The 26,200-nt window shown below is 44.0% G+C and overlaps 1 protein-coding gene across 2 annotated transcripts in view; it reads right to left on the minus strand.

Annotated features, from left to right (window-relative positions):
- The window catches only part of LOC118375581 (serine/threonine-protein phosphatase 2A 55 kDa regulatory subunit B beta isoform-like), a 167,346-nt gene that overhangs the window by 79,903 nt on the left and 61,243 nt on the right, over positions 1-26,200 (minus strand). Inside the window, exon 1 of one of the 2 annotated variants that reach the window (XM_052529455.1) lies at positions 17,590-18,282. The exons of the other annotated variant lie outside the window; for it this stretch is intronic. Within the exon in view, the coding sequence (XP_052385415.1) occupies positions 17,590-17,659 (70 nt within the window). The 5' untranslated portion in view covers positions 17,660-18,282. Of the gene's footprint in view, positions 1-17,589; positions 18,283-26,200 lie in introns of those variants that run through there. 2 annotated transcript variants of the gene reach the window in all.

Genomic DNA, 26,200 nt, shown 5'->3' on the forward strand with positions numbered 1-26,200 from the left:
TGGGGTCACCGTGGGGCGGCAGGTAGACACCATGAGGCGGCAGGTAGACACCATGGGGCGGCAGGTAGACACCATGAGGCGGCAGGTAGACACCATGGGGCAGCAGGTAGACACCATGGGGCAGCAGGTAGACACCATGGGGCAGCAGGTAGACACCATGGGGTCACCGTGGGGCGGCAGGTAGACACCATGGGGCGGCAGGTAGACACCATGAGGCGGCAGGTAGACACCGTGGGGCGGCAGGTAGACACCATGGGGTCTCCGTGAGGCGGCAGGTAGACACCATGGGGCAGCAGGTAGACACCATGAGGCGGCAGGTAGACACCATGGGGCAGCAGGTAGACACCATGGGGCAGCAGGTAGACACCATGGGGTCACCATGGGGCGGCAGGTAGACACCATGGGGCGGCAGGTAGACACCATGAGGCGGCAGGTAGACACTGTGGGGCGGCAGGTAGACACCATGGGGTCACCGTGGAGCGGCAGGTAGACACCATGGGGTCACCGTGGGGGCGGCAGGTAGACACCATGAGGCGGCAGGTAGACACTGTGGGGGCGGCAGGTAGACACCATGGGGTCACCGTGGAGCGGCAGGTAGACACCATGGGGTCACCGTGGGGCGGCAGGTAGACACCATGAGGCGGCAGGTAGACACCATGGGGCGACACCATGGGGTCACCGTGGGGGCGGCACACCATGGGGTCACCATGGGGTCACTGTGGGGCGGCAGGTAGACACCATGAGGCGGCAGGTAGACACCATGAGGCGGCAGGTAGACACCATGGGGCGGCAGGTAGACACCATGAGGCGGCAGGTAGACACCATGAGGCGGCAGGTAGACACCATGAGGGCGGCAGGTAGACACCATGGGGCGGCAGGTAGACACCATGGGGCGGCAGGTAGACACCATGGGGCGGCAGGTAGACACCATGGGGGCGGCAGGTAGACACCATGAGGGGTAGGTCACCATGAGGCGGCAGGTAGACACCATGGGGTCACCATGAGGCGGCAGGTAGACACCATGGGGCGGCAGGTAGACACTATGGGCGGCAGGTAGACACCATGGGCGGCAGGTAGACACCATGGGGGCGGCAGGTAGACACCATGGGGCGGCAAGTAGACACCGTGGGCGGCAGGTAGACACCATGGGGCGGCAGCTAGACACCATGGGGCGGCAGGTAGACACCATGAGGCGGCAGGTAGACACCATGGGGCGGCAGGTAGACACCATGAGGCGGCAGGTAGACACCATGGGGCACCAGGTAGACACCATGGGGCGGCAGGTAGACACCATGGGGCACCAGGTAGACACCATGGGGCGGCAGGTAGACACCATGGGGTCACCGTGGGGGCGGCAGGTAGACACCATGGGGTCACCGTGGGGCGGCAGGTAGACACCATGAGGCGGCAGGCAGACACCATGAGGCGGCAGGTAGACACCATGGGGCGGCAGGTAGACACCATGGGGTCACCGTGGGGCGGCAGGTAGACACCATGGGGCTGCACACCATGAGGCGGCAGGTAGACACCATGGGGCGGCAGGTAGACACCATGGGGCGGCAGGTAGACACCATGGGGCAGCGGGTAGACACCATGGGGCAGCAGGTAGACACCATGGGGCAGCAGGTAGACACCATGGGGCAGCAGGTAGACACCATGGGGTCACCGTGGGGCGTCACCATGGGGCGGCAGGTAGACACCATGAGGCGGCAGGTAGACACCGTGGGGCGGCAGGTAGACACCATGGGGTCACCGTGAGGCGGCAGGTAGACACCATGGGGCAGCAGGTAGACACCATGAGGCGGCAGGTAGACACCATGGGGCAGCAGGTAGACACCTTGGGGCGGCAGGTAGACACCATGAGGCGGCAGGTAGACACTGTGGGGGCGGCAGGTAGACACCATGGGGTCACCGTGGAGCGGCAGGTAGACACCATGGGGTCACCGTGGGGCGGCAGGTAGACACCATGAGGCGGCAGGTAGACACCATGGGGCGGCAGGTAGACACCATGGGGTCACCGTGGGGGCGGCAGGTAGACACCATGGGGTCACCATGGGGTCACCGTGGGGCGGCAGGTAGACACCATGAGGCGGCAGGTAGACACCATGAGGCGGCAGGTAGACACCATGGGGCGGCAGGTAGACACCATGGGGCGGCAGGTAGACACCATGGGGCGGCAGGTAGACACCATGGGGCGGCAGGTAGACACCATGAGGCGGCAGGTAGACACCATGAGGCGGCAGGTAGACACCATGGGGTCACCATGAGGCGGCAGGTAGACACCATGGGGCGGCAGGTAGACACTATAGGGCGGCAGGTAGACACCATGGGGTCACCATGGGGCGGCAGGTAGACACCATGAGGCGGCAGGTAGACACCATGGGGCGGCAGGTAGACACCATGGGGCGGCAAGTAGACACCGTGGGGCGGCAGGTAGACACCATGGGGCGGCAGCTAGACACCATGGGGCGGCAGGTAGACACCATGAGGCGGCAGGTAGACACCATGGGGCGGCAGGTAGACACCATGAGGCGGCAGGTAGACACCATGGGGCACCAGGTAGACACCATGGGGCGGCAGGTAGACACCATGGGGTCACCGTGGGGCGGCAGGTAGACACCATGGGGTCACCGTGGGGCGGCAGGTAGACACCATGAGGCGGCAGGTAGACACCATGGGGCAGCAGGTAGACACCATGGGGTCACCATGGGGCGGCAGGTAGACACCACGGGGTCACCGTGGGGCGGCAGGTAGACACCATGGGGCTGCAGGTAGACACCATGAGGCGGCAGGTAGACACCATGGGGCGGCAGGTAGACACCATGGGGCGGCAGGTAGACACCATGGGGTCACCGTGGGGCGGCAGGTAGACACCATGGGGCGGCAGGTAGACACCATGGGGCGGCAGGTAGACACCATGGGGTCACCGTGGGGCGGCAGGTAGACACCATGAGGCGGCAGGTAGTACCATGGGGTCACCATGAGGCGGCAGGTAGACACCACGGGGTCACCGTGGGGCGGTAGGTAGACACCATGGGGCTGCAGGTAGACACCTGGTGGTTAGAGTGACTAGTAACTGAAAGTTTGCAAGTTCAAATCCCCGAGCTGACAAGGTACGAATCTGTCTTTCTGCCCCTGAACAAGGCAGTTAACCCACTGTTCCTAGGACGTCATTGTAAATAACAATTTGTTCTTAACTGACAAATTACTGCCCTGGCCTAATTACTGCTCCGGTCTGATAACTGCCCTGGTCTAATAACTGCCCTGGTCTAATAACTACTCTGGTCTAATAACTACTCTGGTCTAATAACTGCCCTGCCCTGGTCTAATAACTACTCTGGTCTAATAACTACTCTGGTTTAATAAGTACTCTGGTCTAATAACTGCAATGGTCTAATAACTGCCCTGGTCTAATAACTACTCTGGTTTAATAAGTACTCTGGTCTAATAACTGCCCTGCCCTGGTCTAATAACTACTCTGGTCTTATAACTACTCTGGTCTAATAACTACCCTGGTCTAATAACTGCAATGGTCTAATAACTGCCCTGGTCTAATAACTACTCTGGTTTAATAAGTACTCTGGTCTAATAACTGCCCTGGTCTAATAACTACTCTGGTTTAATAAGTACTCTGGTCTAATAACTGCCCTGCCCTGGTCTAATAACTACTCTGGTCTTATAACTACTCTGGTCTAATAACTACCCTGGTCTAATAACTACCCTGGTCTAATAACTGCCCTGGTCTAATAACTACTCTGGTTTAATAAGTACTCTGGTCTAATAACTGCCCTGCCCTGGTCTAATAACTACTCTGGTCTAATAACTACTCTGGTTTAATAAGTACTCTGGTCTAATAACTGCAATGGTCTAATAACTGCCCTGGTCTAATAACTACTCTGGTTTAATAAGTACTCTGGTCTAATAACTGCCCTGGTCTAATAACTACTCTGGTCTAATAACTACTCTGGTCTAATAACTACTCTGGTCTAATAACTGCCCTGGTCTAATAACTGCCCTGTTCTAATAACTACTCTGGTTTAATAAGTACTCTGGTCTAATAACTGCCCTGGTATAATAACTACTCTGGTTTAATAAGTACTCTGGTCTAATAACTGCCCTGGTCTAATAAATACTCTGGTCTAATAACTGCCCCGCCCTGGTCTAATAACTACTCTGGTCTAATAACTACTCTGGTCTAATAACTACTCTGGTCTAATAACTGCCCTGCCCTGGTCTAATAACTGCCCTGGTCTAATAACTACTCTGGTCTAATAACTACTCTGGTCTAATTACTGCCATTGTCAGAGCCGTGTGTATAGATGGCAGGGAAGTCAGGCGCAGGAGAGTCAAACGGAGTGTAAATGGAGTCTTTTAATGAATGCCCACTTATAACATGCTCCAAACACTAATATGTACATCCATAAATAAACATGGGTACGAGGACCCGTCGTGCACCTATAAAACATAAAACAACACCTGACATAAAACAATCTCTGACAAAGACATGAGGGGAAACAGAGGGCTAAATACACAACAGGTAATGAATGGGATTGAAACCAGGTGTGTGGGAAGACAAGACAAAACCAATGGAAAATGAAAAATGGATCAGTGATGGCTAGAAGACCGGTGACGTCGACCGCCGAGCACCGCCCGAACAAGGAGAGGCAACGACTTAGAAGTCGTGACAGCCATGCCCCGGTCTAATTTCTGCTCTGCTTTCACGCTCATGTCATCAGTCAAGATAACACCATGGGTTTTTCTCTTTTCTGTTCAAATTCTATCAAATGTATTTTATAATTCCCTTTTTAAAATCTCCATTTGTCAGAAAGTGCTTTACAGTAACCCAGCTTAGACCCCAGAGAGCAAGCAAAGAAAATGTGAGGGGATTGGGGACTAAAATGGTGATATGCAAATGCATGTTGTTGCTATGGTATCATACAATAGGTTAAAAGTGCCCAATCTACGTTTAGTATTTTCTTCTAGTGGAGAAAGTTACCACAGTAACAGGCAGGAGGAAACACAACACGCATTAAAATATATTTAAAAAATTTATGAGTCATCATTTATTCATCTGGTTGTCAAAGCAGAAGCATCAGATCATCATAAGGAGAACAAGTTTACCCCCTGGTCATTTCTATGGGTTCTTCCTGAATCCTAACGACATATTCCCTGCTCTAACTTCCACAGACAGTGGACAGGAAACGGCAAAAAAAAGGTCACCCCCAAGGTAACAGTTATGAAATAGCATTGAATAGCAATGAATAACATTGTTGTGATGCAAAGCATCAGACTCTTAAAGGAAAACATCAGGGACAATCACAATGCAATAGTTGTCTATGATCTCCTATGTAGGGTTCTAACATGTCCTGTGCGTCTTTGTGAGCATCGTACAAAAAAAGACGTGTTTGTGAGAGTCTCAGCTTTTCAGAATGGGGTCATCATAGTTTGTAGCTCAGACCGTTCGGACTTCAGAGACGTTTTCATGAGAAGAACCGTTCAGTATCCTCTCATCTCACAAACATCGCTCGAGCTCTCAGCCCCCATCTGATGGTTGACATCGGCGGAATCAGTGAATTTAGACGCGTACAATGCAAGAGATACGCCTACCCGGAAGTCTAGCTCAAACACATAACTTTTAAGGGGGTTTAGAAGCACTAAAAAGGTCGGCACCGAACTGGATGTAAACGTCTGCTCCTCAACGCATCTCCCATTGAGAAATCTAGATCCTCCCGGACACACAAACAGAGTCGATGACAGACACCTACTTCCATGTCAACCTCCTCTACATGAGATTACGTGTTGTCTTTATAGAGGTATAGAGGTGATGTATGTGTTTGTGTTTTAGTAGTAATGGTGAGATGGAGACAGCAGTCTGGTTGCCTTAACAGCCTCTCATCTCCTCTCCTTCACAAACAAATGCAGGACATAGCTGACCTCATATTAGGACAGTCAGAGACAGCAGACTGGGACGAAGGAGGGAGAAGGAGGAATGGGGAGGGGGTTAGGATCAGGAGAGGGGGGGATCAGGAGGGGGGATTGGGGGGGTACTAGCTCCTGGCGAGGAGGGTAGTCTGTAGGTCAGTGGGTGAGGCTGGGTTGTTCACTCGGAAACAGGCTTAACCTGGTCTCTTAGTGATGGAGGAGGGAGGAGAGGAATCAGGCTTAACCTGGTCTCTTAGTGATGGAGGAGGGAGGAGAGGAATCAGGCTTAACCTGGTCTCTTAGTGATGGAGGAGGGAGGAGAGGAATCAGGCTTAACCTGGTCTCTTGGTGATGGAGGAGGGAGGAGAGGAATCAGGCTTAACCTGGTCTCTTAGTGATGGAGGAGGGAGGAGAGGAATCAGGCTTAACCTGGTCTCTTAGTGATGGAGGAGGGAGGAGAGGAATCAGGCTTAACCTGGTCTCTTAGTGATGGAGGAGGGAGGAGAGGAATCAGGCTTAACCTGGTCTCTTGGTGATGGAGGAGGGAGGAGAGGAATCAGGCTTAACCTGGTCTCTTAGTGATGGAGGAGGGAGGAGAGGAAGGAGGGAGGAGAGGAATCAGGCTTAACCTGGTCTCTTAGTGATGGAGGAGGGAGGAGAGGAGGGTCTCTTGGTGAATCAGGCTTAACCTGGTGATGGAGGAGGGAGGAGAGGAATCAGGCTCCTGGTCTCTTAGTGATGGAGGAGGGAGGAGAGGAATCAGGCTTAACCTGGTCTCTTGGTGATGGAGGAGGGAGGAGAGGAATCAGGCTTAACCTGGTCTCTTAGTGATGGAGGAGGGAGGAGAGGAATCAGGCTTAACCTGGTCTCTTAGTGATGGAGGAGGGAGGAGAGGAATCAGGCTTAACCTGGTCTCTTGGTGATGGAGGAGGGAGGAGAGGAATCAGGCTTAACCTGGTCTCTTAGTGATGGAGGAGGGAGGAGAGGAATCAGGCTTAACCTGGTCTCTTAGTGATGGAGGAGGGAGGAGAGGAATCAGGCTTAACCTGGTCTCTTGGTGATGGAGGAGGGAGGAGAGGAATCAGGCTTAACCTGGTCTCTTAGTGATGGAGGAGGGAGGAGAGGAAACAGGCTTAACCTGGTCTCTTGGTGATGGAGGAGGGAGGAGAGGAATCAGGCTTAACCTGGTCTCTTAGTGATGGAGGAGGGAGGAGAGGAATCAGGCTTAACCTGGTCTCTTAGTGATGGAGGAGGGAGGAGAGGAATCAGGCTTAACCTGGTCTCTTAGTGATGGAGGAGGGAGGAGAGGAAACATGCTTAACCTGGTCTCTTGGTGATGGAGGAGGGAGGAGAGGAATCAGGCTTAACCTGGTCTCTTAGTGATGGAGGAGGAGGGAGAGGAAACAGGTTTAACCTGGTCTCTTTGTGATGGATGAGGGAGGAAAGGAATCAGGCTTAACCTGGTCTCTTTGTGATGGAGGAGGGAGGAGAGGAATCAGGCTTAACCTGGTCTCTTGGTGATGGAGGAGGGAGGAGAGGAATCAGGCTTAACCTGGTCTCTTAGTGATGGAGGAGGAGGGAGAGCAATCAGGCTTAACCTGGTCTCTTGGTGATGGAGGAGGAGGAGGAGGAGAGGAATCAGGCTTAACCTGGTCTCTTAGTGATGGAGGAGGGAGGAGAGGAATCAGGCTTAACCTGGTCTCTTGGTGGTGGAGGAGGGAGGAGAGGAATCAGGCTTAACCTGGTCTCTTGGTGAGTGATGGAGGATGGAGGGGAGGGAGCAATCAGGCTTAACCTGGTCTCTTGGTGATGGAGGAGGGAGGAAAGGAATCAGGCTTAACCTGGTCTCTTGATGATGGAGGAGGGAGGAGAGGAATCAGGCTTAACCTGGTCTCTTGGTGATGGAGGAGGGAGGAGAGGAATCAGGCTTAACCTGGTCTCTTGGTGATGGAGGAGTGGGGAAAGGGGTAGCCCCCTCCAGCCCTGGAGAAGGTGATGGAGACAGTGAAGGAAGTAATGGGCTTTTATGGAGGAGAGGTGGGGGAGGGGAGAACATAATTTGTCTACATTGTGTTGTGTCACAAGTGTAATGATTTACTGATTATTCCCATCATATTGTGAGGGGTATGAAGAGACTATAATAAGGAAAATCACTTCACAATTCATCAATTGACACATTTGTTGGGAATCACAAATAAAGTATATTGAAAATATATCCAAGTAAAGCCAGGTTGACATTACCCCGGACATTACCCCGGAAATTACCCCGGACATTTACCCCGGAAATTACCCCGGACATTTACCCCGGGCTCTTGTCTTCACCTCAGTGACTTCACACATACAGTAGAGAAACCAGTCTGTAACATGTAACATATGGAAAAACTGTCCTTTCCTTCCAGCGACGTAGCACTGGGAAGACTGCAGAACCCTATAGTATAGACCTGACAGTTACCCATACACCCCGGGGGCAACTCCACGCTAACAGAATGTAGCACTGGGAAGACTGCAGAACCCTATAGTATAGACCTGACAGTTACCCATACACCCCGGGGGCAACTCCACGCTAACAGAATGTAGCACTGGGAAGACTGCAGAACTCTATAGTATAGACCTGACAGTTACCCATACACCCCGGGGGCAACTCCACGCTAACAGAATGTAGCACTGGGAAGACTGCAGAACCCTATAGTATAGACCTGACAGTTACCCATACACCCCGGGGGCAACTCCACGCTAACAGAATGTAGCACTGGGAAGACTGCAGAACCCTATAGTATAGACCTGACAGTTACCCATACACCCCGGGGGCAACTCCACGCTAACAGAATGTAGCACTGGGAAGACTGCAGAACACTATAGTATAGACCTGACAGTTACCCATACACCCCGGGGGCAACTCCACGCTAACAGAATGTAGCACTGGGAAGACTGCAGAACTCTATAGTATAGACCTGACAGTTACCCATACACCCCGGGGGCAACTCCACGCTAACAGAATGTAGCACTGGGAAGACTGCAGAACTCTATAGTATAGACCTGACAGTTACCCATACACCCCGGGGGCAACTCCACGCTAACAAAATGACACTGACACTCAGATTTTTCATTTTTAAAGAATGCCCCCAAAACAACAACAACATTGAACGCAAAGTTAAACAAACCATACAACTCTATGCACAAAGACTAATTTGAACAATTTCCACTGAACATGTTACAAAATGTCACAGCATGATGTGATACCTTACATAAGATGTTACCGGATTGACAGCATGGCTCCCTGATCTGTACTACAGGGAAATGCATCATTATTAATGTCATTCTCTTCATGGTGATGTATCCTGAATAGGTACACATTTGCATATTTGGGTATTATTCTACATACTCGCTATTATTGTAATGACCTCCGCCCCCAAACAAGACCATATTTGGGTGGTCGGGACCGTACCAAATCTGTACCAATCATAGACAGAAGTTTGGACATCACGGCAGAGCACAGTAAGAGAACAGCACAGCAGAAAAGAGTTCAGAACAATGGAGTAAATACGACTGCACCCTAGTGTGCTCTACTGTACTGCACTAAATTATACTGTGCTGCACTAAATTCTCGTGTACAGTACTGCACTAAATTATACTGTACAGTACTGCACTAAATTATACTGTACAGTACTGTACTGCACTAAATTATACTGTACAGTACTGCACTGCACTAAATTATACTGTACAGTACTGCACTAAATTCTACTATACAGTACTGTACTGCACTAAATTATACTGTACTGTACAGTATCTTTAAGATATCAGGGTTTTTGATATCAGAATGACAAGACATGGGCAATATTTCTTAAACTTACAGAAGGCAAATTATTTCAGAAAACTACATAGAAATATTGCTATAAGATGGCCGGGTATTCAACATTATATAAATATTTATATAAGATGGCCGGGGTATTCAACATTATATAAATATTTATATAAGATGGCAGAGGTATTCAACATTATATAAATATTTATATAAGATGGCAGAGGTATTCAACATTATATAAATATGTATATAAGATGGCAGAGGTATTCAACATTATATAAATATGTATATAAGATGGCAGAGGTATTCAACATTATATAAGTATTCATATAAGATGGCAGAGGTATTCAACATTATATAAATATGTATATAAGATGGCAGAGGTATTCAACATTATATAAATATGTATATAAGATGGCAGAGGTATTCAACATTATATAAATATGTATATAAGATGGCAGAGGTATTCAACATTATATAAATATGTATATAAGATGGCAGAGGTATTCAACATTATATAAATATGTATATAAGATGGCAGAGGTATTCAACATTATATAAATATTTATATAAGATGGCAGGGGTATTCAACATTATATAAATATGTATATAAGATGGCAGAGGTATTCAACATTATATAAATATTTATATAAGATGGCAGAGGTATTCAACATTATATAAATATGTATATAAGATGGCAGAGGTATTCAACATTATATAAATATTTATATAAGATGGCAGAGGTATTCAACATTATATAAATATGTATATAAGATGGCAGAGGTATTCAACATTATATAAATATTTATATAAGATGGCAGAGGTATTCAACATTATATAAATATTTATATAAGATGGCAGAGGTATTCAACATTATATAAGTATTCATATAAGATGGCAGAGGTATTCAACATTATATAAGTATTCATATAAGATGGCAGAGGTATTCAACATTATATAAATATGTATATAAGATGGCAGAGGTATTCAACATTATATAAATATGTATATAAGATGGCAGAGGTATTCAACATTATATAAATATGTATATAAGATGGCAGAGGTATTCAACATTATATAAATATGTATATAAGATGGCAGAGGTATTCAACATTATATAAATATGTATATAAGATGGCAGAGGTATTCAACATTATATAAATATTTATATAAGATGGCAGAGGTATTCAACATTATATAAATATGTATATAAGATGGCAGAGGTATTCAACATTATATAAATATTTATAAGATGGCAGAGGTATTCAACATTATATAAATATGTATATAAGATGGCAGAGGTATTCAACATTATATAAATATGTATATAAGATGGCAGAGGTATTCAACATTATATAAATATGTATATAAGATGGCAGAGGTATTCAACATTATATAAATATTTATATAAGATGGCAGAGGTATTCAACATTATATAAGTATTATGGCAGAGGTATTCAACATTATATAAGTATTCATATAAGATGGCAGAGGTATTCAACATTATATAAATATGTATTTATATTCAAGATGGCAGAGGTATTCAACATTATATAAATATGTATATAAGATGGCAGAGGTATTCAACATTATATAAATATTTATATAAGATGGCAGAGGTATTCAACATTATATAAATATGTATATAAGATGGCAGAGGTATTCAACATTATATAAATATTTATATAAGATGGCAGAGGTATTCAACATTATATAAATATGTATATAAGATGGCAGAGGTATTCAACATTATATAAATATGTATATAAGATGGCAGAGGTATTCAACATTATATAAATATGTATATAAGATGGCAGAGGTATTCAACATTATATAAATATTTATATAAGATGGCAGAGGTATTCAACATTATATAAATATTTATATAAGATGGCAGAGGTATTCAACATTATATAAATATTTATATAAGATGGCAGAGGTATTCAACATTATATAAATATTTATATAAGATGGCAGAGGTATTCAACATTATATAAATATTTATATAAGATGGCAGAGGTATTCAACATTATATAAATATTCATATAAGATGGCAGAGGTATTCAACATTATATAAATATGTATATAAGATGGCAGAGGTATTCAACATTATATAAATATTTATATAAGATGGCAACATTATATAAATATTCATATAAGATGGTATTCAACATTATATAAATATTTATATAAGATGGCAGATGGTATTCAACATTATATAAGTATTCATATAAGATGGCAGAGGTATTCAACATTATATAAATATGTATATAAGATGGCAGAGGTATTCAACATTATATAAATATGTATATAAGATGGCAGAGGTATTCAACATTATATAAATATTTATATAAGATGGCAGAGGTATTCAACATTATATAAATATGTATATAAGATGGCAGAGGTATTCAACATTATATAAATATGTATATAAGATGGCAGAGGTATTCAACATTATATAAATATTCATATAAGATGGCCGCGGTATTCAACATTATATAAATATGTATATAAGATGGCAGAGGTATTCAACATTATATAAATATTTATATAAGATGGCAGAGGTATTCAACATTATATAAGTATTCATATAAGATGGCAGAGGTATTCAACATTATATAAATATGTATATAAGATGGCAGAGGTATTCAACATTATATAAATATTCATATAAGATGGCAGAGGTATTCAACATTATATAAATATTTATATAAGATGGCAGAGGTATTCAACATTATATAAATATTTATATAAGATGGCAGAGGTATTCAACATTATATAAATATTTATATAAGATGGCAGAGGTATTCAACATTATATAAATATTCATATAAGATGGCAGAGGTATTCAACATTATATAAATATTTATATAAGATGGCAGAGGTATTCAACATTATATAAATATTTATATAAGATGGCAGAGGTATTCAACATTATATAAGTATTCATATAAGATGGCAGAGGTATTCAACATTATATAAATATGTATATAAGATGGCAGAGGTATTCAAAATTATATAAATATTCATATAAGATGGCCGGGGTATTCAACATTATATAAATATTCATATAAGATGGCAGAGGTATTCAACATTATATAAATATTCATATAAGATGGCAGAGGTATTCAACATTATATAAATATTCATATAAGATGGCAGAGGTATTCAACATTATATAAATATTTATATAAGATGGCAGAGGTATTCAACATTATATAAATATTTATATAAGATGGCAGAGGTATTCAACATTATATAAATATTCATATAAGATGGCAGAGGTATTCAACATTATATAAATATTCAAATAAGATGGCAGGGGTATTCAACATGATTTTGTTTTGATGTATTTCTAAAATCTTGTAAGACTTTTCTGGTCGATGTCACTACTGTAAGAGATAAGAGCGTCTGCTGAATGACTAAAATGTCAAATGTAAATGTGTTTTATAGACACTGAGCTTTCATGTGTTTTATAGACACTGAGCTTTCATGTGTTTTATAGACACTGAGCTTTCATGTGTTTTATAGACACTGAGCTTTCATGTGTTTTATAGACACTGAGCTTTCATGTGTTTTATAGACACTGAGCTTTCATGTGTTTTATAGACACTGAGCTTTCATGTGTTTTATAGACACTGAGCTTCCATGTGTTTTATAGACACTGAGCTTTCATGTGTTTTATAGACACTGAGCTTTCATGTGTTTTATAGACACTGAGCTTTCATGTGTTTTATAGACACTGAGCTTTCATGTGTTTTATAGACACTGAGCTTTCATGTGTTTTATAGACACTGAGCTTTCATGTGTTTTATAGACACTGAGCTTCCATGTGTTTTATAGACACTGAGCTTTCATGTGTTTTATAGACACTGAGCTTTCATGTGTTTTATAGACACTGAGCTTTCATGTGTTTTATAGACACTGAGCTTTCATGTGTTTTATAGACACTGAGCTTTCATGTGTTTTATAGACACTGAGCTTTCATGAGCTGTTTTTATAGACACTGAGCTTCCATGTGTTTTATAGACACTGAGCTTTCATGTGTTTTATAGACACTGAGCTTTCATGTGTTTTATAGACACTGAGCTTTCATGTGTTTTATAGACACTGAGCTTTCATGTGTTTTATAGACACTGAGCTTTCATGTGTTTTATAGACACTGAGCTTTCATGTGTTTTATAGACACTGAGCTTTCATTGTTTTATAGACATGTTTCATGTTTTTATAGACACTGAGCTTTCATGTGTTTTATAGACACTGAGCTTTCATGTGTTTTATAGACACTGAGCTTTCATGTGTTTTATAGACACTGAGCTTTCATGTGTTTTATAGACACTGAGCTTTCATGTGTTTTATAGACACTGAGCTTTCATGTGTTTTATAGACACTGAGCTTTCATGTGTTTTATAGACACTGAGCTTTCATGTGTTTTATAGACACTGAGCTTTCATGTGTTTTATAGACACTGAGCTTTCATGTGTTTTATAGACACTGAGCTTTCATGTGTTTTATAGACACTGAGCTTTCATGTGTTTTATAGACACTGAGCTTTCATGTGTTTTATAGACACTGAGCTTTCATGTGTTTTATAGACACTGAGCTTTCATGTGTTTTATAGACACTGAGCTTTCATGTGTTTTATAGACACTGAGCTTTCATGTGTTTTATAGACACTGAGCTTTCATGTGTTTTATAGACACTGAGCTTTCACTGAGCTTTCATGTTTTATAGACACTGAGCTTTCATGTGTTTTATAGACACTGAGCTTTTTTATATGTGTTTTATAGACACTGAGCTTTCATGTGTTTTATAGACACTGAGCTTTCATGTGTTTTATAGACACTGAGCTTTCATGTGTTTTATAGACACTGAGCTTTCATGTGTTTTATAGACACTGAGCTTTCATGTGTTTTATAGACACTGAGCTTTCATGTGTTTTATAGACACTGAGCTTTCATGTGTTTTATAGACACTGAGCTTTCATGTGTTTTATAGACACTGAGCTTTCATGTGTTTTATAGACACTGAGCTTTCATGTGTTTTATAGACACTGAGCTTTCATGTGTTTTATAGACACTGAGCTTTCATGTGTTTTATAGACACTGAGCTTTCATGTGTTTTATAGACACTGAGCTTTCATGTGTTTTATAGACACTGAGCTTTCATGTGTTTTATAGACACTGAGCTTTCATGTGTTTTATAGACACTGAGCTTTCATGTGTTTTATAGACACTGAGCTTTCATGTGTTTTATAGACACTGATAGACACTGAGCTTTCATGTGTTTTATAGACACTGAGCTTTCATGTGTTTTATAGACACTGAGCTTTCATGTGTTTTATAGACACTGAGCTTTCATGTGTTTTATAGACACTGAGCTTTCATGTGTTTTATAGACACTGAGCTTTCATGTGTTTTATAGACACTGAGCTTTCATGTGTTTTATAGACACTGAGCTTTCATGTGTTTTATAGACACTGAGCTTTCATGTGTTTTATAGACACTGAGCTTTCATGTGTTTTATAGACACTGAGCTTTCATGTGTTTTATAGACACTGAGCTTTCATGTGTTTTATAGACACTGAGCTTTCATGTGTTTTATAGACACTGAGCTTTCATGTGTTTTATAGACACTGAGCTTTCATGTGTTTTATAGACACTGAGCTTTCATGTGTTTTATAGACACTGAGCTTTCATGTGTTTTATAGACACTGAGCTTTCATGTGTTTTATAGACACTGAGCTTTCATGTGTTTTATAGACACTGAGCTTTCATGTGTTTTATAGACACTGAGCTTTCATGTGTGTTTTATAGACACTGAGCTTTCATGTGTTTTATAGACACTGAGCTTTCATGTGTTTTATAGACACTGAGCTTTCATGTGTTTTATAGACACTGAGCTTTCATGTGTTTTATGACACTGTTTGTGTTTTATAGACACTGAGCTTTCATGTGTTTTATAGACACTGAGCTTTCATGTGTTTTATAGACACTGAGCTTTCATGTGTTTTATAGACACTGAGCTTTCATGTGTTTTATAGACACTGAGCTTTCATGTGTTTTATAGACACTGAGCTTTCATGTGTTTTATAGACACTGAGCTTTCATGTGTTTTATAGACACTGAGCTTTCATGTGTTTTATAGACACTGAGCTTTCATGTGTTTTATAGACACTGAGCTTTCATGTGTTTTATAGACACTGAGCTTTCATGTGTTTTATAGACACTGAGCTTTCATGTGTTTTATAGACACTGAGCTTTCATGTGTTTTATAGACACTGAGCTTCCATGTGTTTTATAGACACTGAGCTTTCATGTGTTTTATAGACACTGAGCTTCCATGTGTTTTATAGACACTGAGCTTTCATGTGTTTTATAGACACTGAGCTTTCATGTGTTTTATAGACACTGAGCTTTCATGTGTTTTATAGACACTGAGCTTTCATGTGTTTTATAGACACTGAGCTTTCATGTGTTTTATAGACACTGAGCTTTCATTTGGCATCACATGTGTTGTTCTACTATGAACTGCACGTGTTACGAGTTTATGGGGCTTCAAACATGGAAATGCCCTAAAGCACCAGAGTATGTCTCCGTCAGAGACAATGCAACAACACTTCCAGTAGGAAAGAAGGGCACAGGTTAAGCCCTCCTGGAAATTGCAGTAGCGAGGCAGTTTAGCGACGAGGGTGACTACAGACGGGAGGGACTGTTGCGAGAGAAATGAGAGTTAACATTGTGTTATGTGTCGTAGCTGTATGAAGTCAGGGGCATCTATCTGCCTGTCTGCTGGTTCAGCTTTTATGGGTATTTCAGCTCTCTCGTTTCTCATCTCACTGGCTGGGCTGCTCAGTATGATTTATCTGCTTTCTGTTGATATAGCCCTGAATCAATCAATCAATCAAAGCCATGAGCAAGATGGAAATCAAAATGGGAAAGACCAGCATTCTCTTTGTGCTATCTTGCATATTTCATGATTGACATAAAAAAAAAAGACAAAATGTTTAGAAAACTAAAGTTGAATTCTGAATAGCAAAAATCGGATTGTCTCGTGTTCCATCTTGAACTACTTTGTGGTATCCTGCAATACTTTGACACCTGCAAAACTCGGCCCATAAATCTGTTACTGCACACGCAAGGAGTTGCTCCACTGTTACAAACACAGCATAACCAACCATTAAGAAAGCAGGTGGAATCCAAACAGTTTATAGACAATGTTTTCCAATTAAAATGCTGATACTATTACTACTAGTACTGCTAATAATAAATAACCTCACTCTCGAAATGAATTATTGCGTATCGATCCATATTTACTCGTGTGGTTGACATGAAATGGTCATCCTAATGCTGTTGTTTAGTTGACCAGAAGGACTAGCCTATTTCCCTGTGGGAATTGTGTCACCGACTCCACTCTGGACTTAAAGACCCTTAAAGACCCAGCTAAAGCAGCTGGATGTGCGTAGCTTCTGGGACTTATTCCCGCATAGATAGAAATGAACATATCTATGACTGCATTGTGCATTCTCTAATATCTGAACATCTCGATAATGCCACACCACTGACACACTACTGTACAGGTTAATGCAAGACAGCCATTCCTTCTATTCTACTCTCTTTTCTGAGAAGGAAACTGCAGGCCTACAGTAATTAGTACTGACCAAATGTTGTCATTTCAACCATATGACATGTCAGTAACACACCAGTTGTCCCTAAAAAGCAATGCACCGCACCCCCAAAAACGGTGTACTAAATTTGAACAATTCCGTTGATAGCCTACATGCCGCCGGTGGAACACCGGTTCGCATTCTATAGCCTACATTTTCTTTAAAGCGATATATGCATTAATTCAATATGGATAGATACCTTCAGTTGCATAGTTGTGGTCCCGGAGGAAGCTGTTGTTGATTTTGCGGGTGTCGATTTCTTCATCCATTTGTGCTTTTATTTTGTAAACCAGAAAAAGAGAAACAGGTATGCATGGTCCTGAAACATCGCTTCAGCACAGGGTCGGCGCGAGCTGCACGCTGTTCGTCATGATTCGACCCTTTCCAGAAATAAGAACGTGAAAAATAGGCAGAAACCTCACCGTTCGTATCAATGTGATAGAGGGAAATGCCTGTCCCTTTCGAGACGTTGGAAGGTGTGGCGTTGGATGTCAAGCACGATGGGGCTCAGATTAATGTGTGAGAAAACGAACTATAAAACCAACAGAAATATTATAGCTGCGCATTTTCCTCTCCATTGCCAGATGCGCCATAAATCAGTGCAAGCAGAGCAGGGTGTGTGAGCAGGTCGTTATTTTGCCTCAGTCCGCTTGCATAACAGGGTCAGTTTCCTCTTGTCGTCTAGGATCACCCGGTTTCGCCTCGACGTGTGACTTTGCCGCCAAACCACAACGGGTGCTCAACTGCTGCCTGCAAGGGCTTCTCCCTGTCAGTCACTCCCTCTCACAATGATGCCACCTTGGCACCCTGTGCTCCACTGCTGCCTGCAAGGGTCTCTGTCTGTCAGTCACTCCCTCTCACAGCGACGCCATCTTGGCTCCCAGTGCTCCCTGCAAGGCTCTCTCTCTGTTTGTCAGACACCATCCTGGCTCCCAGTGCTCCCTGCAAGGTTCTCTCTCTGTCTGTCAGTCACTCCCTCTCACAGTGACGCCATCTTGGCTCCCAGTGCTCCCTGTAAGGTTCTCTCTCTGTCTGTCAGTCACTCCCTCTTACAGCGACGCCATCTTGGCTCCCTGTGCTCCATTGCTGCCTGCAAGGGTCTCTCTCTGTTTGTCAGACGCCATCTTGGCTCCCTGTGCTCCATTGCTCCCTGCAAGGTTCTCTCTCTGTCTGTCAGTCACTCCCTCTTACAGCGACGCCATCTTGGCTCCCAGTGCTCCCTGCAAGGTTCTCTCTCTGTCTGTCAGTCACTCCCTCTTACAGCGACGCCATCTTGGCTCCCAGTGCTCCAGTGCTCCCTGCAAGGTTCTCTCTCTGTCTGTCAGTCACTCCCTCTTACAGCGACACCATCTTGGCTCCCAGTGCTCCCTGCAAGGTTCTCTCTCTGTCTGTCAGTCACTCCCTCTTACAGCGACGCCATCTTGGCTCCCTGTGCTCCATTGCTGCCTGCAAGGTTCTCTCTCTGTCTGTCAGTCACTCCCTCTCACAGCGACGCCATCTTGGCTCCCAGTGCTCCCTGCAAGGTTCTCTCTCTGTCTGTCAGTCACTCCCTCTTACAGCAACACCATCTTGGCTCCCAGTGTTCCCTGCAAGCTCCTCTCTCTGTTTGTCAGACACCATCCTGGCTCCCTGTGCTCCCTGCAAGCTTCTCTCTCTGTTTGTCAGACACCATCCTGGCTCCCTGTGCTCCCTGCAAGCTTCTCTCTCTGTTTGTCAGACACCATCTTGGCTCCCTGTGCTCCACTGCTTCCTGCTGTTATAACTGCTCCACTCGTGCATTGCGTTATTGGCTCCTCCCCAACAGGTTGCCTCTGTCATCCTGTGTCAGCATCACAGTGATATTTGCGAACATGCACCCTTCATATCAGGGGGACATGGTGGTCAAACTTCAACAGATGGCGCTCAATTTGATCTCCAAAAACATCAAAACAAAAAGGATAGCTTCCTAATCGTTCCTGATAATTGTTGCCCCAAAAAGTGTGTGTCTGTGTGTTCTCATTTGTGCTCTCTCACAAACGCAATTTCCAATTACATTTCCCCTGGTTGAATTTGGACATGGTGGTGAGGGTGGGTGTCTGTCTGAGATGTTCCCCTGCTAATCCTGCCCCTACATGTTGAAACATTCTGCTATAGCAAAGGTTATTTAACAGCCCACTACCTTTTAGCTAGGTCGGAATAAATCACCTCCATTATCTACATCCCCCAATAACGAGGGTCACTCATGCATACAATGAATAGAAGTTCCATCCACGCCAAAACCTGTGACCAGTTGAATATCCCAATCTGATTGTCTCCTCACCATGACAAACCTATACCCTCAACCCCTAATCCTTTTAGGAGATTGTCCTCACCATGACAAACCTATACCCTCAACCCCTAATCCTTTTAGGAGATAGTCCTCACCATGACAAACCTATACCCTCAACCCCTAATCCTTTTAGGAGATAGTCCTCACCATGACAAACCTATACCCTCAACCCCTAATCCTTTTAGGAGATAGTCCTCACCATGACAAACCTATACCCTCAACCCCTAATCCTTTTAGGAGATAGTCCTCACCATGACAAACCTATACCCTCAACCCCTAATCCTTTTAGGAGATAGTCCTCACCATGACAAACCTATACCCTCAACCCCTAATCCTTTTAGGAGATAGTCCTCACCAGTCCATGAATCATCTGTATTCACATTCACTCTAAATGGCATAGAATCGGTCTTTGCCTTCATGCTGGGCTTAACAAACTATTATGATCATTCTATTTGGACACTGAAGCATATATGGAAAAGGAAGAGGGAATTAAAAAGGCATTGATTTCCAGAATCACCACACAGTGTTGTGCTCTATAAGTGGGAGACTGAGAGACTGGGAGACTGGGAGACTGAGACTGGGAGACAGAGACTGGGAGACTGAGAGACTGGGAGACAGAGAGACTGCGAGACAGAGACTGAGAGACTGGGAGACAGAGACTGGGAGACTGGGAGAAAGTGACTAGGAGACTGGGAGACAGAGACTGAGAGACTGGGAGAGAGAGAGACTGAGAGACTGGGAGACATAGAGACAGGGAGACAGAGAATGAGAGACTGGGAGACAGAGACTGGGAGACTGAGAGACTGGGAGACAGAGATTGGGAGACTGAGAGACAGAGATTGGGAGACTGAGAGACAGAGATTGGGAGACTGAGAGACAGAGACTGGGAGACTGGGAGACAGAGAGACTGGGAGACTGAGACTGGGAGACAGAGACTGAGAGACAGAGAGACTGGGAGACAGAGAGACTGGGAGACAGAGAGACTGGGAGACAGAGACTGGAAGACTGAGAGACAGAGACATGGAGACTAAGAGACAGGGAGACAGAGACTGGGAGACAGAGACTGTGATACTGAGAGACTGGGAGACTGGGAGACAGAGACTGGGAGACTGGGAGAGAGAGAGACTGGGAGACTGAGAGACTGGGAGACAGAGAGACTGGGAGACTGAGAGACTGAGAGACAGGGAGACAGAGATTGCGAGACTGGGAGAGAGAGAGACTGGGAGACTGAGAAACTGGGAGACAGAGAGACTGTGAAACTGAGAGACTGGGAGACAGAGAGACTGGGAGACAGAGACAGAGACAGAGACATGGAGAAAGAGAGACTAAGAGACTGGGAGACAGAGACTGAGAGACTGGGAGACTGGGAGATTGAGAGACTGTGAGACTGGGAGACAGGGAGACAGGGAGACAGGGAGACAGAGAGACAGAGACTGAGAGACTGGGAGACTGGGAGACAGAGAGTGAGAGACTGGGAGAGAGAGAGACTGGGAGACTGGGAGACAGGGAGACAGGGACTGAGAGACTGGGAGACAGAGACTGGGAGACAGAGACTGAGGGACTGGGATATTGGGAGATAGAGACTGGGAGACTGGGAGACAGAGACTGAGAGACTGGGAGAGAGAGAGACTGGGAGACAGGGAGACTGGGAGACAGAGACTGAGAGACTGGGAGACAGAGAGACAGAAACATGGAGACGAAGAGACTGGGAGACTGGGAGACTGAGAGACTGGGAGACTAGAGACAGAGACGGAGAGACAGAGACTGGGAGACTGAAAGACTGGGAGACTGGGAGACAGAGACTGGGAGACTGAGAGACTGGGGGACTGAGAGACTGGGAGACTGCGAGACTGCGAGACTGCATTAAGAGAAGCCTTCTGATGGATGACATTAACAAGCAGAGCTCATTGCTGTCCTGGGAAAGGAGGATGGAACAGCAGTACTATAGGGCTGTAAACCAAATGACTCTTTACTGCGTCTTCTGACAGACAAACACACAGCAGCGCACACAAACAAAAACTCTGACACACACACACACACACACACACACACACACACACACACACACACACACACACACACACACACACACACACACACACACACACACACACACACACACACAATGGTCTTAGGGGCTTGCAGCAATGATACTGTAGGGGGTGGAAAAAGCTTTGAAAAAGCCCAGACTGAGATCAACAATCTGACTGATTTAATGAAACGTTCAGCGTCCAGGACACAAAACCACAAAACCTCTACCTGTGTGTGTGTGTGTGTGGTGTGTGTGTGTGTGTGTGTGTGTGTGTGTGTGTGTGTGTGTGTGTGTGTGTGTGTGTGTGTGTGTGTGTGTGTGTGTGTGTGTGTGTGTGTGTGTGTGTGTGTGTGTGTGTGTGTGTGTGTGTGTGTGTGTGTGTGTGTGTGTGGTGTGTGTGTGTGGTGTGTGTGTGTGTGTGTGTGTGTGTGTGTGTGTGTGTGTGTGTGTGTGTGTGTGTGTGTGTGTGTGTGTGTGTGTGTGTGTGTGTGTGTGTGTGTGTGTGTGTGTGCGGTGTGTGTGTGTGTGGTGTGTGTGTGTGTGTGTGGTGTGTGTGTGTGTGTGTGGTGCGTGTGTGGTGTGTGTGTGTGTGTGTGTGTGTGTGTGTGTGTGTGTGTGTGTGTGTGTGTGTGTGTGTGTGTGTGTGTGTGTGTGTGTGTGTGTGTGTGTGTGTGTGTGTGTGTGTGTGTGTGTGTGTGTGTGTGTGTGTGTGTGTGTGTGTGTGTGTGTGTGTGTGTGTGTGTGTGTGTGTGTGTGTGTGTGTGTGTGTGTGTTAGGGAAAAAACATTTGATATGGTTACTCATGCGGATTTTATTTTTAACGATATATCACATTATTTTGACAATATCGCAATATTATTACTTAGTTTTTAGTTTTGACTATTGCATTTCAATTTCTGCGCTACTTGGCTGTACTTGCATCAAAACGGCAGTATTTTTCCTTCATAGTTTGTTCTCTTTCTTTTAAATAGGGAGCCAATGTGTTTTAAGGACCATGACTGTTTTCTCATGTGTCTCTCTGGTCCCTCTGCAGCAGACGTCTAGTGAGCAATATGTTTGGAACATCGAAACGCAATAAAATCACAGTATCAAATCACACTACATAGAATCACACTACATAGAATCACACTATACATATAGAATCACACTACATAGAATCACACTATACATATAGAATCACACTACATAGAATCACACTATACATATAGAATCACACTACATAGAATCACACTATACATATAGAATCACACTACATAGAATCACACTATACATATAGAATCACACTATACATATATAATCACACTACATAGAATCACACTATACATATAGAATCACACTACATAGAATCACACTATACATATAGAATCACACTACATAGAATCACACTATACATATAGAATCACACTATACATATATAATCACACTACATAGAATCACACTATACATATAGAATCACACTACATAGAATCACACTATACATATAGAATCACACTACATAGAATCACACTACATATAGAATCACACTACATAGAATCACACTATACATATAGAATCACACTACATAGAATCACACTATACATATAGAATCACACTACATAGAATCACACTACATAGAATCACACTATACATATAGAATCACACTACATAGAATCACACTATACATATAGAATCACACTACATAGAATCACACTATACATATAGAATCACACTACATAGAATCACACTATACATATAGAATCACACTACATAGAATCACACTACATAGAATCACACTATACATATAGAATCACACTACATAGAATCACACTATACATATAGAATCACACTACATAGAATCACACTATACATATAGAATCACACTACATAGAATCACACTATACATATAGAATCACACTACATAGAATCACACTACATAGAATCACACTATACATATAGAATCACACTACATAGAATCACACTATACATATAGAATCACACTACATAGAATCACACTATACATATAGAATCACACTACATAGAATCACACTATACATATAGAATCACACTACATAGAATCACACTACATAGAATCACACTACATATAGAATCACACTACATAGAATCATACTACATATAGAATCACACTACATAGAATCACACTACATATATAATCACACTACATAGAATCACACTACATATATAATCACACTACATAGAATCACACTATACACATAGAATCACACTACATAGAATCACACTACATAGAATCACACTACATAGAATCACACTATACATATAGAATCACACTATACATATAGAATCACACTACATATATAATCTCACACTATACTTCCAAGATGGCGTAGCAGTCGGACGTGTGTTTTGTCTTGTCCCGTCCTGTCTAGTGTAAATATAGTTTTCTTCATTTTTTTTCTGTATATATTTCGTACATATTTTAAACTCACTTTCCAACTAGAGCTGAATATACTCTCCTGCAACCCGCATCACCCAATGTGGTACGGATCTGCTTTTTCTATACTTTACTTTAGAACCGGAACCACCATCAGAAGCTAGCCAGCTAACTAGCTACTAGCTAGTACTCAGTTAGCCATTGCTAGCGGTCTTCAAAGCTAACTAGGACACCAGCGCGACATCAACCCAGAGCATATCAGACTGCTCTTTCTCTACCACATCTCCGGATTCCTACCGCAAGCTCTGAACCTTTACACCGGATCATCGCAACTAGCTAGCTGCAATCCGAGTGGCTACTCCTGGCTAACGTCTCTGTCCCAAAACAAGCACCAGTTAGCCTTGAGCTAAGCCCATCTCCCGACTAGCCGAAGAGGCCCAACAATACCTCTTTTGCCAATTGGCCTGGACCCTTTACTGCCGACACGGAGCCCCGCCGATCCATCACGACTGGTCCGCCGACATAATCGTCCGAGGTGGTTTCAACAGGCTTTTTCGTTGCGACATCGCCAAAGATCCATCTGCTGGCCAAGGCCCGCGAGCTTTCTGAAACGCTGTGTCTCCAGCTCACCTAGCGTACTAGAGCACCTGTAGCATACTCCTGGGCTACAATTACCCGGGCCCACGACCGGTCTGTCGATGTCACCGCATGAAGAGGAATAAACAGACTCACCCCATCGCGACGTCCCCCAAAGGTTAGCTCTCTAGCCCTCGCTATCTCCCTGCTTGCTAATTCGGCCTGCTAACGGCTAGCTTGTCTAGCCCGGGCCTACGAACTGTTAGCTTGTTAGCACAGGCCTGCTAACCATCTGAATCACCGCATCCCAAACACTCTGAACCCATTTACTTTCTATCTCTCTTTGATTTTTATTTTGTTTATACCTTCCGGAAACCTGCCTCACCCACTGTGATACGGAATCGCTATCACTTTTAATTTTTATTTTATTTTTATGACACACTCAAGAACCTCCAGACGCTAACCAGCTAACTAGCTACAAGCTATTTAGTCATTGTTAGTTTTTTTTTTTAAACCTGGATAACACTCGCCAGCCCAGCTTCCCTGCCCATCCACCGCTGCCCCCTGGACACTGATCTCTTGGCTACATAGCTGACGCACGCTGGACTGTCCATTAATCACGGTACCCCATTCTGCTTGTTTGTTTATCTGTCGGCCCAGTTGCCTAGTCAACGCCATTTTACCTGCTGTTTGTTGTGCTAGCTGATTAGCCTCGCCTACTGTTTTTAGCTAGCTTTCCCAATTCAACACCTGTGATTACTGTATGCCTCGCTGTATGTCTCTCTCAAATGTCAATATGCCTTGTATACTGTTGTTCAGGTTAGTTATCATTGTTTTAGTTCACAATGGAGCCCCTAGATCCACTCTGCATACCCCTGTTACCTCCTTTGTCCCACCCCCCACACATGCGGTGACCTCACCCATTACAACCAGCATGTCCAGAGATACAACCTCTCTCATCATCACCCAGTGCCTGGGCTTACCTCCGCTGTACCCGCACCCCACCATACCCCTGTCTGCGCATTATGCCCTGAATATATTCTACCATGCCCAGAAACCTGCTCCTCTTATCCTCTGCCCCCAACGCTCTAGGCGACCAGTTTTGATAGCCTTTAGCCGCACCCTCATACTACTCCTTCTCTGTTCCGCGGGTGATGTGGAGGTAAACCCAGGCACTGCATGTCCCCAGGTACCCTCATTTGTTGACTTCTGTGATCGAAAAAGTATTGGTTTTATGCATGTCAACATCAGAAGCCTCCTCCCTAAATTTGTTTTACTCACTGCTTTAGCACACTCTGCTAACCCTGATGTCCTTGCCGTGTCTGAATCCTGGCTCAGGAAGGCCACCAAAAATTCAGAGATTTCCATACCCAACTATAACATCTTCCGTCGCGATAGAACTGCCAAAGGGGGCGGAGTCGCAGTCTACTGCAGAGATAGCCTGCAAAGTAATGTCATACTTTCCAGGTCCATACCCAAACAGTTTGAACTACTAATTTTGAAAA

Source organism: Oncorhynchus keta, chromosome 11, assembly GCF_023373465.1.
Source record: "Oncorhynchus keta strain PuntledgeMale-10-30-2019 chromosome 11, Oket_V2, whole genome shotgun sequence".
NCBI classification, from domain to species: domain Eukaryota; kingdom Metazoa; phylum Chordata; class Actinopteri; order Salmoniformes; family Salmonidae; genus Oncorhynchus; species Oncorhynchus keta.